The sequence below is a fragment of the Solenopsis invicta genome, chromosome 4 (genome assembly GCF_016802725.1).
Source record: "Solenopsis invicta isolate M01_SB chromosome 4, UNIL_Sinv_3.0, whole genome shotgun sequence".
Classification (NCBI taxonomy): Eukaryota; Metazoa; Arthropoda; class Insecta; order Hymenoptera; family Formicidae; genus Solenopsis; species Solenopsis invicta.
The window spans coordinates 24,472,733-24,486,021 of record NC_052667.1 but is presented as its reverse complement, the minus strand read 5'-3'; the positions used below and the strand labels follow the sequence as shown (position 1 = coordinate 24,486,021).

Here is a 13,289-nt window from a genome sequence, read left to right as displayed (position 1 = left end):
CAAAAGTTGTGCTACAAAAGTACGTCTTCTTTTTTAAGTGCGCGAGTGTCGCGAGTGTAACAATATGTTTAAATTTCAAGATAATTTTCAAAGTTGAGTTTACTTAACTCAATGATTTTATCATAACATTATTATATGAAACATGAGCAAGTAAATAGTAAGGAAAAAAGACCTTGATAAAATTTTCTATAGAAAACGATAGAAAACGATTCATATTTGTGAATTCACGAATCAAAATTCATAAAAAGACCGGATTTTTTCTATCGGAGTTTATCTACTTTTTTATCAGAATATGAGCATACTCGTAACATGATTGGAAGAATCTTTTCTCAAAATACTAAAAATTATGAACACATCACAATAATAGAAAATCGTATGAACAACATAGTCTTTAAATCGATTTAGAGACATTGCTGACAATAAAATATATTAAATTATTTATTTTTTACATTTTATTGAATGGTCATTTTTGCTTTATTTTACTTATCTTTTTACTTAAACTTAATATAGCATTTTTAATTACATTTAGCAGTTTGTACAGGAAGTAGTCCTATGTTCAATCGTTAAGGAGAAATGATAAATATTTGCGAGCTACCGTACTTTCATTTTTTTAATATTATTGCATTTTATTGTTTATTTTATTTATATTATTCAGTCAACAAAGTTTTGCAGATAAAAGAAAACAGGATACAAAAATGGATAGCAGCAAACGTATCATGAAATACCTGCTGTTCAGTGTAAACTTTGTCATCCTCGTAAGTTTAATATCGCACTTTTGTAAAGATATACTTGCGTAATTCAAGTAAATTTACAATTTATTTATGATATCTCTAGATTGCCGGAACTATTGTAATCGTTACAAGCGTGCGGAGTCTGTATAGCAAACCGTCATATATAGAAGAGACAAAATATTCGTTGAATGATATATTTATCATTCTAGTGCTTATCGGAATCATTTGGATATATGTTGCCACCTACGTAATCGTTATTGGCTTGCAGAAAATCAAGTGTATGCTCCTGACAGTAAGTACCATAGTGAAAATTATTGTCAGAGAAGCAACTCGTTATTAAATTACTTCTCGCCCTAATAAAATGAATTGCAATTGCAAAACTTTTTTATAATATTGCAATATTCTTAGGCTCTAATTTTTTGCCACTTTTTTGTTTGACAAACATATGATGGCATCAAATATCTTCGTTCCTAAATTTTATACAATTGTTAAAGATAGTCGAGTTGCTTAAAACTTATTAATATAAAGAAAATTGACTTCCTTGCAACATAATTGATAGACTGATTAATAAAATTTACTTTTTTTCAGTACGCCATAATCATATTTCTATTGCTTGTGAAGGAGATAATCGTCGTCGTTCAACTAGACAATTTCCAAAAGGAAATGATAAAGCTTTTAGAAAAAGATATGGAAAATTCGCTGCAACTTTACAATGATAATACATTTGTTCGCAACTTCTGGGACATAACACAGTCGACGGTAAATAATTCCCGTTACGTAAATAAAAATTAACTTATCTATAACAAAATCAAACAAAACATGATCCAAAATTCGTATAATCCTCCTTGAATCTAATTATTGTTTGTAACGTCCCAAAGCTAATTTAATTCTGAATTTTAGTTACAGTGTTGCGGCGTTAATAGTTGGGAAGATTGGAAAATTCATGGTCTTGAAGTACCAAACAGTTGTTGTAAATCTAACCAGGTAAAAATCAGTTTTTTATACGTTTGTATAAAATAGGTTATCAATCAACCACGTTTAATAACGGTAATTAAATAAGCACATCTCATAATATAAAACCCGACATGTTTATAAACGTCTCTTCGTTGCATAAAAAAGTTCACTTTCATTGAAGTCAATTAATTGAAAGATGATGTTCTAATTTTAGTTTTATACAAAATAAAATTTTGATTGATAGGTCCTGAGACGATTATTTAGAGAACATATTAGAGACTTGCAATTGTATCTCAAATAATTATTTGCAATCTAAGCGATTGTTCAGACAAACCATACAAAGAAATGTATCATTTTTGTAATAAAAAAAAAACAATTAACTGATTTTTACTTTTCTTTTTTCAAATAAAAGTTACTGCATTTTTACAACAATATAACTATTACAATGTTACCCAATACAATATGTTCTTGATAAAAGGCCTAATAAGCACTCAACATTTACTTTAAATTAATTTACTTAAGATACTTCCGTATACATAGAGAAAAGTACTTTATAAAATTATAAAATTTGAATCCTTCCACTTTGCAATTTTTTTATAATAACGAGTTTATTTGTAATGAACATATTTGAAGTCAACTATCACAGAAATATTTTTTGATAAAGACTTTGTTTACTAACAAAAAAAAGTAAATTAAATAATTAGTTTGCTTTGCAGTAGAATTGATATTTTCCGCATTAATCTTTCCCACTGAAGTTTCATTAACTTGGCACAATTATTTCATTCAGATAGTCCAAATCCCCCTGCACTTTTCACACTTTTAATTTTTTGATCAGCTTTCTGATAAATTGAAGAATCGAGTCTTGTAACCCTTTCTCATAATCGTTTAATCTATCCGTAGCAATTGCACTGCATTGAAGACGGGCACATTTACATGGAAGGTTGCATAAACAATATACAAAGTCAATTGCAGCATTTTATAACCGTTATAAACGTGTTGCATTCTCATGTCTCTTGGTAAGAGTCTTGTTTGCATGTCTTTGTGGCACTATTTTCAGTTAAAATTAAAACTTTAAATATAAAATTGGTAGAGCCAAACTATTTCCTTTATGATTGAAGTAATTTAAAAAACAAAGTATTTTTTTTCTCTACTAAAATAGTATTTTAAGTAGTATTTGTAAGCATATCCTGTTTAAATAAATACTTCTTTTTCTCTCTTCAATACCTTATTATTCAATAAATAATATCTCTTTAATTTATAATGATTTTAAATTATTGCAGTTCTTCGGAATAATATTCTCCTGTACTCTCTACAGAAAGGTTAAATACCAACAAAGTACATTATATGAAACTGGTCCTAATAATCAAGATCCAGAAAATATGGGTCTTCGAAATATTTAGAAGACCGAGCAACTTTACCAATCAAGAAAATTACTCGTCGCCATAAACGTTGTTGATTAATTATCACATCGTGATAATTAAAATAAAAAGGATTTTTATTTGGATGTTTCCGCAAGTCTCGCTAATTTATAACATGTATAATATTATGTCTTATGATTACCATCGATATTTATATTTTAATGTAATTTATATGTTTAAGATATTTTAATTTACGTGTATACTGCATCATTCCTAAATAGCAAACCCTGCAGAAATTAGTAAAACTAGTTTTACAAATTAACTTTCTCAATCCTCCAATTAATATTGTGTGTCTATACAGGGTATTTAGAAAATCGCTACGAATATTTTGGGACGTGATTTGGGACCCCAAAAAAAAAGAAAAAAAGCTATATAAACATAAGTCTGGAAATAAGTCGATTTCGAGTTAAAGCCAGTTTTATGTTAAATAAATCGTGTTTTATTGTCCGCGTGGCATCTCTTCTTAAAATTTTTTTATTAAATTCTTAATTTTTTAATTTTTATTTCTTATTTTTTTAATTTTCAAATTTTATTATTTTTTTATTTAATTAATAATTTTTATTTTTTAATTTTTTTTTAAATTTTTCGATATTTGTAATTACATTATTTTTTAACACATTGTTTTTAAATCGAATGAAATAAGGTGTTCAAAAAAATAATAAAATTCAAAAATTAAAAGAATAAGAAATAAAAATGAAAAAATTTAAGAAGAGATGCCACGCGGACTATAAAATACGATTTTTTTTAACATAAAAGTGGCTATAACTTGGAAACGACTTATTTCCGGACCTATGTTTATATAGCTCTTTTTTCTTCTTTTGGGGTCCCAAATCACGTCCCGAAATATTCGTAAAGATTTTCCGGACACCCTGTATAATCATTTCAATAACTATTTCCTCTTAATCAATATCAAATTGAATATCTCATTGTTTGACTTTTTAAATTAAAATGTAATATTTAATGTTTACTTATTAACCTTCGGTGTAACGTATTGATAAGATGTGATTTTCCAAACAGTTAGTATGCATTCGAACTTGAGACCGTAAGCACGTGTTAGTGTGAAACAAGTAACGTTTGAGTGTTTACTTCGTCAAGAAAAATTAATTTCCATAGACAAAACTTATTTAAGGCTTCATTAGTCGTCATCAGCCCGAATAGGGATTCATAAGTAAATTCATGAGTAAATACTCAATTAAAATAATTTTTTGACATCTAAAATTATTATACGACAGTTATACAGTTAAGTGTCATCTCCTGCGACACTATCACGGTTAAAGATATCACTACGGATTTATCAAACCGTTAGCAATTCGAATGCTTTCCGTTGTCAATGACTAATGACAGCTTCTATTTCCGTTACTTTTACTATTTTTTGTTGCGCTGAAGATGACTCTAAAGAGAGTCAAAACGTTCGTTTTGTAATTTTGAAATAAATGAATGATTTAATATCGATACTTGTGATTGCGCACTTTTATCCACGCTGACTCTCATTAGCCTATTTTTTAATCATTGTGTTTACTGATTTATAATATATGTAGATATAACAAAATTTATTTTTATTAAAATCTTAATAACATATTTATTAGAATATTAAGCTTATCACATTTATTAGCATATTATTTACAAATACTCTAACTCTATGTGAAAGATATATTATATTTTATTTTGGTAACTAATTGAAATAAAGATTTTACTCTCTCTTAGAGAGTTTATTTCAAGATCACCATAAAGAAATAAATCAGGACTGTCAGAAATGCATTTTGCAATATTAAACCAGTCATACACACATTTCAAAAACACTTTATAAATGTTTTTCCGAAACGTTTTATACGTTTTAGAAATATTTCTTATGAATTAAAATGTCCACTTGAAAAACATAAAAAAAAACCTTTCTCGACTAGCAAAAATATGTCATAAAAACCTTTCTTAACTGTACAAAATCGTAAAAGTTACATTTTATATATTATTGTTTTAGAAACGCTTCTACTATAATTTTTCTTATTAGTTCTTTATAAGTTTTATAAATATATACATAGTTAGTAAACTATATGTATATATTTATAAAACTTATATAAAACAAACACATGCTACCTGGGAAATTAGCACTAAACATGAATTTCAATTTTTTAATATTAAGTGTAAGACGAAATGGCGGTGCATACAAATAAAAAATCTCACGCAATTCGAAAATATGCAAGTCACAAAATAAATCGTCAAGTGCGATTCATCATGGTGATAGAGATATGTAACGATGATGTAGGTAAGAGATTTTCTTCTCGCCAAGAATATGAGCTTGCAATAGACGAAAACAAAGTTATTCAGTTGATTGAAAATATTAAAGCAACAGTGGCTATAAATTTCAATCGTTACTGCCAAGATATTATTATATTCCAAAAATTGTCAGGGAAAGCTAGGGTTGGAAATAACTGGGCTTATAACTTTGTTTATAATGTTACAATGTTGCAATAGGGCTTATAACTTTGTCAAAAAAAAAGGTAATATTACAAGATTAAACGAGACAACTGTCAGCTTTGGTAGCCGCTGCGTTGGTAACACGTCAGTTGCATACCGAGTTGCGAACGTTGGGTGTAACGTATCTGCACATCGTGTAAGTAAATATTTTTTGATATTATTATTTTAGTCTCATTAGTAAATATTGAACTTTATTAACAATTACTTCTGCTCACATACTTGGAAGATAATTAGTGAACAAACATACAATAGTCGCATTGAACGCTATAGCTTCAAGAGCATCCGCATCTCAAAAATATGCTAGGTAGCTTTTCCGCCAAATTATTATTATTAAAGCATCTATTGAAATTAGAGCTCCCAGTCAGAAACATGTTTTAATATACACGGATACATGAGACACGTGTAATCTTTCTACGTATTATATCTGACACGGGTACCTGAGAGTAAATTATTATACACGTGTATCCACAGGTACCCGTGTCAAATGTAACACGTAGAACATTTACACGTGTCACGTATACCTGTACATTTTAAAACACGTTTCTGACCGGGAGCTTTAATAAGAATGTTGTCTGATATTTCGTTTAATCAGACATACAAGTCGGGAAACATAGTCATATTTCATACAATAATTAGTACCCGGCACGTGCCGCGTAATGAGATAATTAAAATTTTAAATTACAGCGCACTATATCGAAAGTGATCCATTTAATAAATAGCAGTAAACCCAGAGAGACCAAATAAATCAAATCGACATCAATTAAACATCGGTGGTATCTAATAGATGTCTGATAAATGTCCAGCAGACATCTATTATTTGTTATTTTTCTCTGGGAATAAATTACTTTTTCCTGAAGATATTCAGTTTTAAATTGCAAAAGCGAGTAAAATAGTGAATCATTTTAAGCATTCAAATGTTGCAAAAAACCGCCTTAAAGGATAAACAATTGTTACTTGTTATAAACAATTATAAACAATTATAACAACTGTGTTATATAACAATTACATTGTTGAGTGGAAAATTACAACTAACATTTACATAACTATAATTTTGTGTTTGCTGAGATTTTGCAACATAGGATTTTGCATTTTTGCGGAACTATATTTGCTCGTCTTTCTTTTTTAGTAGAATAGGGCTATTGAGGAAATCACTTTAAAAAACGCATCAGCAATAATGAATGATTGTGAAAAGCTATGGTTAAAAAATTTCTATAATTATTATATTATTACAAGGAAAACAAAAAATACATTAATAAAAAAAAATCAATATTTAATATATGAAAATAAACTATTTTGATAGGTGCTTTAATAATAGTTTGCTGGAAGGGGTATACCCAGCATGTTTCTGAGATGTGGACGTCTCTAAGGCAACAGCTCTCCATGCGCGATTGGCGGCTTGATAGCGTCCCGAACGGTAGAGGGGAGATAGTATATAAACGTCACCTCAGAAATCGGTCCGTAATGTACATTTCATTGCAAGCACTGCTCTAGACTTTTAGTTTCAGAACTAAATCGTGGATTTCTAAACCATAAATTCTTAAGCCTCAAATCCTTAAATTTTAGCCTGAAAGCACAGACACTTCAACCTCACACGCTTAAGTTCTAGACTCATAAACGCCGCGGCCGGATCTTTAATGACAATTTAATTGTCATTTTAGTCCCGGTCTTCAATTAATGTTAAGTCTTAACCCGTATAAGAAATTGACCAACCATAGTCGAATATTCTCCTCATATTCAACTATGATTAGTCAAAACTTTGATTATTTGTAATTATATTGTTTATTTTTTTAAGAGTTTTAAAAAGTTCATTTAACATCATTATCCAGTAACAGCATTGTTATTATTTTTTTACGTTTTATTTTAAATAGATGTGTCTTTATTTTTAATTAATTATCTTATTTTTAATATTTTAGTTACGTCTAATCGAATTAATTTCATATGGCAAAATAGACACAAAATTTTAATATTATATTTAAATTTTATTATTGTATTTTATTATAAATATATTTTACTTACTTTTATGATGATTTTACAACTATTTATCCAATTATTATAACTCTTAAATAATAAATTTATAATGCGGCGCTCAGTGTCGCGCGCGCCCATTAACATTCAGTCGCAAGGCGCGTCCGCCTTAGGGTATAATTGACCCTTAATATCAATTTCACTAATAACAACATTAGCATTACCCAATGCACACCACAAAGAGATTATGTGATAGGCTTTTGCATATTGTTTGTATGTGTATGTGTGCGTGTGTACACTCGTTTACGTAGTATTAAATAATGAAGAAAATTTAAGACTTTGTTTCCTCGTCTATTTCAATTTTATTACAACAAAATGTCTTCCATTTAATGATTTTCAAACGTGAAACTTTACGTAATAAAGATCATGTGAATGGCATGGCCATTAAGTCTATTTAAAGAGACATTACTGAAGGTAAACTATATTAAACCTCTTTGAGAAAAAAAAATTGTAGCATAAGTAATTTCTCATTTTTTATATTTTAATGAATGGTCATCTTTGCTTTATTTCTCCTTATATCTTTTTATTTAACTTTAATACAATATTTTCAATCGCATTTAAGAATTTATACAGCAGACCGTTCTATGTTCTCTTTTCCGAATTTTTTTCTCCTATAATAGTAATAACAGTAACAATATTAAGAATTACATATTTCATCTTTAATAACTTTGTCCTCTATTTTTTTCAGGAAAAAATAAACGTTATGATTTACAATACTAATGTATTTCCTATTAAAAATCAAGAATACAAAAAAACTTTTATACTCTAAAATATTTAAAAAGTCAATTTGTTAATGCAAAAATTGCCGTTTTTGATAATAGAATAGATAAAACCCCTTCCTTCTTTCAAAATAAACCCCAGATAAGGTGACATAAAAGTGCAATTTAATATCATATGATTCATTAAAGAAATGAGTTAATCTACGCCTACGTTTTTCAAATAATAGGGTAAAGTCGGTATTTACGCCGCGCTGGGAGGTAAGCCGCAGAAGTAAAAAAAAAAAAAATAGAAGAAATAAGGATAGTTTGCTCACATTCTGTTATGTGCCTTCTATATTAATATTGTGTTATGATTTCTGTTCTTTATTGTTAATATTAACAAAAATATCGTAAATCGAATTGATTTTCTCATGTAAAAGTAACGCGATCGTGTATTACGATCTACGTAAAATGATTACTGTTGGAAACGTAAAAGGCATAATGATTATTTCATGATATGTAAATGTAAAACAATAGTAAAAAGTGGAATACAAGCAAGATATAAGTGCATAGCTCTAGTATTCTTAATTTAGTTTGATATCCTTCTTGTTTAGGATATACAGCATTTTCAGCCAACGGGATTTATGCTATAATACGTACGTTGAGTGATTAGAAAGCAGCACTTGCCCCTATGTTGAGAACACAATGTGCACATATCTGCACACTCTGTTGATGTCTGTGCATATTAATTTTTTCAATATTATTACTTTGTATATATGTTTTGTTTTAAACATTTTCGCACTTTGTTGTTTAATTTATTAGCATTTTTTTATTTCTATCGTTCTGTTAACAGAGTTTTGCAGATAAAGGAGAACAGGATACGATACGAAAATGGATGGCTACGGACGTTTCATGAAATACTCTCTGTTCGCCATAAACCTCATCATCTTCGTAAATTTTATTCTCGCACTTTGCTGAAGATATAATATACTTGCGTAATAATATATCCAATTAAATTTACAATTTGTGCTCTAGATTGTCGCAACTAGTGACATAGCTATTTTAATCGTGTGGGGTCTGATTGACAACTCTTCATGGACAAGATATGCGGAAAAGGATAGACGGTTAGATGTCGCATTTACTACTGATTTACTACTGATTTTCGGAATTATCATGACATTTATCGCCATCTTTGGAATCGTTGCTGCCTTGCGAGAAGCCAAGTATATGCTCTTCACAGTGAGTACGCTAGTGAAAATTTTTCTCATAGAAGCAACTTAGTATCAGATTGATTCTCGCTCTAATGAAATAACTGCAATGTTCACGAAACGTTGATAACAAATCAAGATACGAAGACAACCCGTAAATCTTTTATCATTCTTGAAGAGAATACCCATAGCCGTCTCTAAAATACAATTTTCTTGGAACTTTTAAATGAACTGAAATAGTTTTTAAAATACTGAGAAAGTCTACATCTTTTCTTAGAACTTTCCATATAATGTATGTGAATTGTGAAACTTTTTAAATTCGTATAAAAAATCTGAAATAATTTCTAAAATGTTATAATACAATTATACAGAAATTCTGAAATTTACATAATAATTTTAAAAAAAATTTTTGCCAGATTACCGAAAATCTATTTTTGAATCGGAAAATATCTTAACTGAACATTTTGATTTTCAGCGTTTAAACCTTATGATTTCATTAGAAGCGGCCTAACGCAATAAGCGAGTCAAAGATAGCATAAAGGTGTTATTTTTTAGGGACGCTTAACGTCATGTTATTGTACATAATGTGAAAACAATTTTTTTACTATAAATTTCAGGATTTACAAAAGCCGTGAATTAGATTATTTAAAATATAATAACTATTTTTGGCACTAGTTTTGAACTAATAAAAAGTTTTGTAATAATAAAAGTGATTTTTTCTTCCATTCTCATTATCATTGATGGATAAGTAATATGTTACTGTTTTTTATTGTTCCATTTTTAGAAATTTCTAAACTTTATGCTTAATTTCAAATCATGTTAAAGAATTTTGTAATTTTTCTAAAAGAACAGACGTATCAAATAAAAAAAAAAGTGTTAAAAGATACATTTCATCTGTCAATATTTATATTAATAATTCCATTTTTAATTTACGCGAGGTTCGTGATAATTTACATGAATTACTTCATTCTGAAGTTAAATTATCTTATTAATTTATAACATTTCAAAATTTTTGTTATACATATACACACAAACGTGCACGCATAGGTATATGTAGGGCACTGATTTAAATATTAAATATGGGGGCGTCAATTGCTTAACGCCCCTTTTGAATCTTACATATTTTCAAAGTTAGTCGAATCGTTTAAAATTTATTAAGATAAAGAATATCGACTTTTTTTACGATGTGACTGATTAATAAAATCCATTTTTTTCAGTACACTGTAATCGTGTTTCTATTTTTTGTGATTGAGATAATCATTAGCGTCGGGCAATATAATTCCAACAAGGAAGTGATAAATTTCTTAGAGAAAGGCATAAAAAATTTGATCCAATTTTACAATAATAATAAAACTGTTCGCAACATCTGGAATACCACCCAGTCGACGGTAAATAATTCTCGCTATGTAAATAAGAACTACTTTATAAAAAATCGCACAAGGCATAAAACTTGTTTTATCCTTCTCGAATTCAATTATTGTTTGAAATTCTCGATTTTAGTACCAATGCTGCGGCGTTAATAGCTGGGAGGACTGGGAAACACATGGTCTTAAAGTTCCAGACAGCTGTTGTAAATCTGACCAGGTAAAAATCAATTACGTTTTCAGTCGGCTGCATGAAAATAGTTTATGAATCGACCGCGCTCAATACCAGTAATTTGCTTTGAACATCTCTTAATATAAAACACATCGTGTTTATAAACATCTCTTTGCTTAATAACTTTCCTTCGCGGTAGAATTGATATTTTTCTGCACTAATTTCCTCGCTTAAGTATTATCAATTTGGCAGCTATTATTTAATTGACCAAGTTCTAGCAACCGCGGTTGCACCTCATTTTTGTTCCTTCAATCGGCTTTCTGATCAAAGAATCAGGTTTTGTGGACATTTCTCATGGTTATCTGTTATACTCACAGAGAATTCGATGCGAAAATATCTCCAAAAATTACCCGGAAGATTGCATGAACAAAATGCGAATCCAAATACAGCATTTACGATTTTTAAATTATACTACTATTTCGGTCATATGTCTGATGGTAAGAATCCAGTTTGCATATTTTATATGGCACTCTGCTCAATTAAAATTAAAACCTAGACTATAAAGTCGTCCGAGCCAAATATTTCCTTTATGATCAAATTAATTTAAAAAGTTGCACAGTATTTTCTTTTTCCTCTACTAACATCGTATCGTGACTATCATTCTTAAGCACATCACGTTTTAATAAATACTTCTTTTCCTTTTTCCTTATATTTTTTATTATTTAATAAACAATATTACTTTGATTCTCGAATTATTACAGTTTTTCGGAATAGTATCCTCTTATGCGCTCTACAACAAGATCAATCCAAGCAGCACAAAGAAGCCGAGGCGACGTCGACCCGACGTCGACGACGCAACCATTAGTCAGCAATTGACGTCGACGCGACGTGAATCCGACTGCGATTCGACCAAAGTAGTCATACAAATTATGTGGTTATACCACGGTAGTCGATGTGGTAAGACGTCCGCACGAAATTTGGGAGATCCAGATTCGAATCTTGACTGAGATGTTATTTTTTTTGCAATAAAATAATTTACAATCTTTCCGGGGGGGGGGGGGAATATAATAGATGTTTCTTAAAGCATTAATATTATTCTGGCTTCGTGACTGTATTTCAAGTCCGGCAAAATGCGGCGGGCAGTTGAAAATTGTAAAAATTAAAAATTAAAACTATTAATTGGCACTAAGAATCCTGTGCGACATAGGTCCTTTGTTCTCGTACATTAAAATATGACTGAGAATACAAGTAGATTGTCAGCAGAAATTAATCAGGATTAGCAACTCTTACTTGCACCCCGCCCCCCCAAAAAAAAAAATATTTTGCTGATGCCGTCAGACTTCTCGTTATTTTTTGCATTTGCTAAAAAGAATTGTTTGTCACATATAAAATTTGTAGTAGTAACATTTAACAAAACCTTGTGGAAAATTTAGATCTCATTGCCAATTATACATATAGTCAAATTTTATAATGTGTATGGCCTTAACAAGAATAGGCGCCACAAACAAATTTTCTTTCTAAATTTTACAAACAATTCAGATATGTAATAAATTCTGTCTTTGTTATTTAAATTGGTTAAGTACCAAACATACATATGCGACATCACAATATTTGTTAATCATTTATCTATATTAGTTAATTTTTTGCAGTCAAAAAATTGTGACTGTATTTGCAAGACTATATTTTTAGGTGTAATTTTTGTCACCAATCTATTAATATAAGCAACCTTTGCATTTTACAAATCTTTGGCAATCTGATCGAACAGACAGTAGATCAACAATCAAAATCTGAATTTAATGCCAACCTGCTAAGATTTCACTATCTGGGATCATTATGTTGACGTATCATATGTAGATTCTATCTTTTATGACATAATAAATATAATATGTACAAAAATAATATTCCACGTCTGTAAATAATGTAATTAACAGGCAAGAGATTTTCAATATCAATATAACTCCAAACAGAAAACAGAGATACTTAGTACCTTGATTTGAAACAGTATAATAGTAGTTATAAATTTCAATCGTTGCTGTTAAGACATTTTATTCCAAAAGAAAAGTTAGGGAAAACCGAGGTTAAAAAGTAAAGGTTCTTACATAATGCGAGGGAATAGCAATAAGAATAGTGATGAAAATGTTCAACTAATCAGAAACTACGAAAAATACTTGTAAATATTCAACCAATTAGGAGCTGTAATCGCTATCGCTATTCCCTCGCATTGTGTAAGGTTCTGAACAGGGGTTA

The 13,289-nt window shown here is 29.4% G+C and overlaps 1 protein-coding gene across 1 annotated transcript; it reads left to right on the top strand.

Annotated features, from left to right (window-relative positions):
* The first annotated feature begins 1,309 nt into the window (after positions 1 to 1,309).
* LOC105194923 (tetraspanin-9-like) lies at positions 1,310 to 12,095 on the top strand. The gene is made up of 7 exons (XM_039448463.1): positions 1,310 to 1,490; positions 1,632 to 1,715; positions 9,334 to 9,537; positions 10,724 to 10,894; positions 11,007 to 11,090; positions 11,420 to 11,539; positions 11,804 to 12,095. The coding sequence occupies exons 1-7, from the start codon at positions 1,395 to 1,397 to the stop codon at positions 12,047 to 12,049; spliced, it is 1,005 nt and encodes a 334-aa protein (XP_039304397.1). The 5' UTR covers positions 1,310 to 1,394; the 3' UTR covers positions 12,050 to 12,095.
* Positions 12,096 to 13,289: the final 1,194 nt, after the last annotated feature.

What these genes read in the sequence shown, in the direction of transcription:
- LOC105194923 (XM_039448463.1), top strand. Translation starts at nt 1,395, where the DNA reads ATGATAAAGCTTTTAGAAAAAGATATGGAAAATTCGCTGCAACTTTAC. An exon ending in CCAAGTATATGCTCTTCACA is followed by an intron (nt 9,538 to 10,723) that starts GTGAGTACGCTA and finishes CATTTTTTTCAG; the next exon opens with TACACTGTAATCGTGTTTCT. An exon ending in GGAATACCACCCAGTCGACG is followed by an intron (nt 10,895 to 11,006) that starts GTAAATAATTCT and finishes TCTCGATTTTAG; the next exon opens with TACCAATGCTGCGGCGTTAA.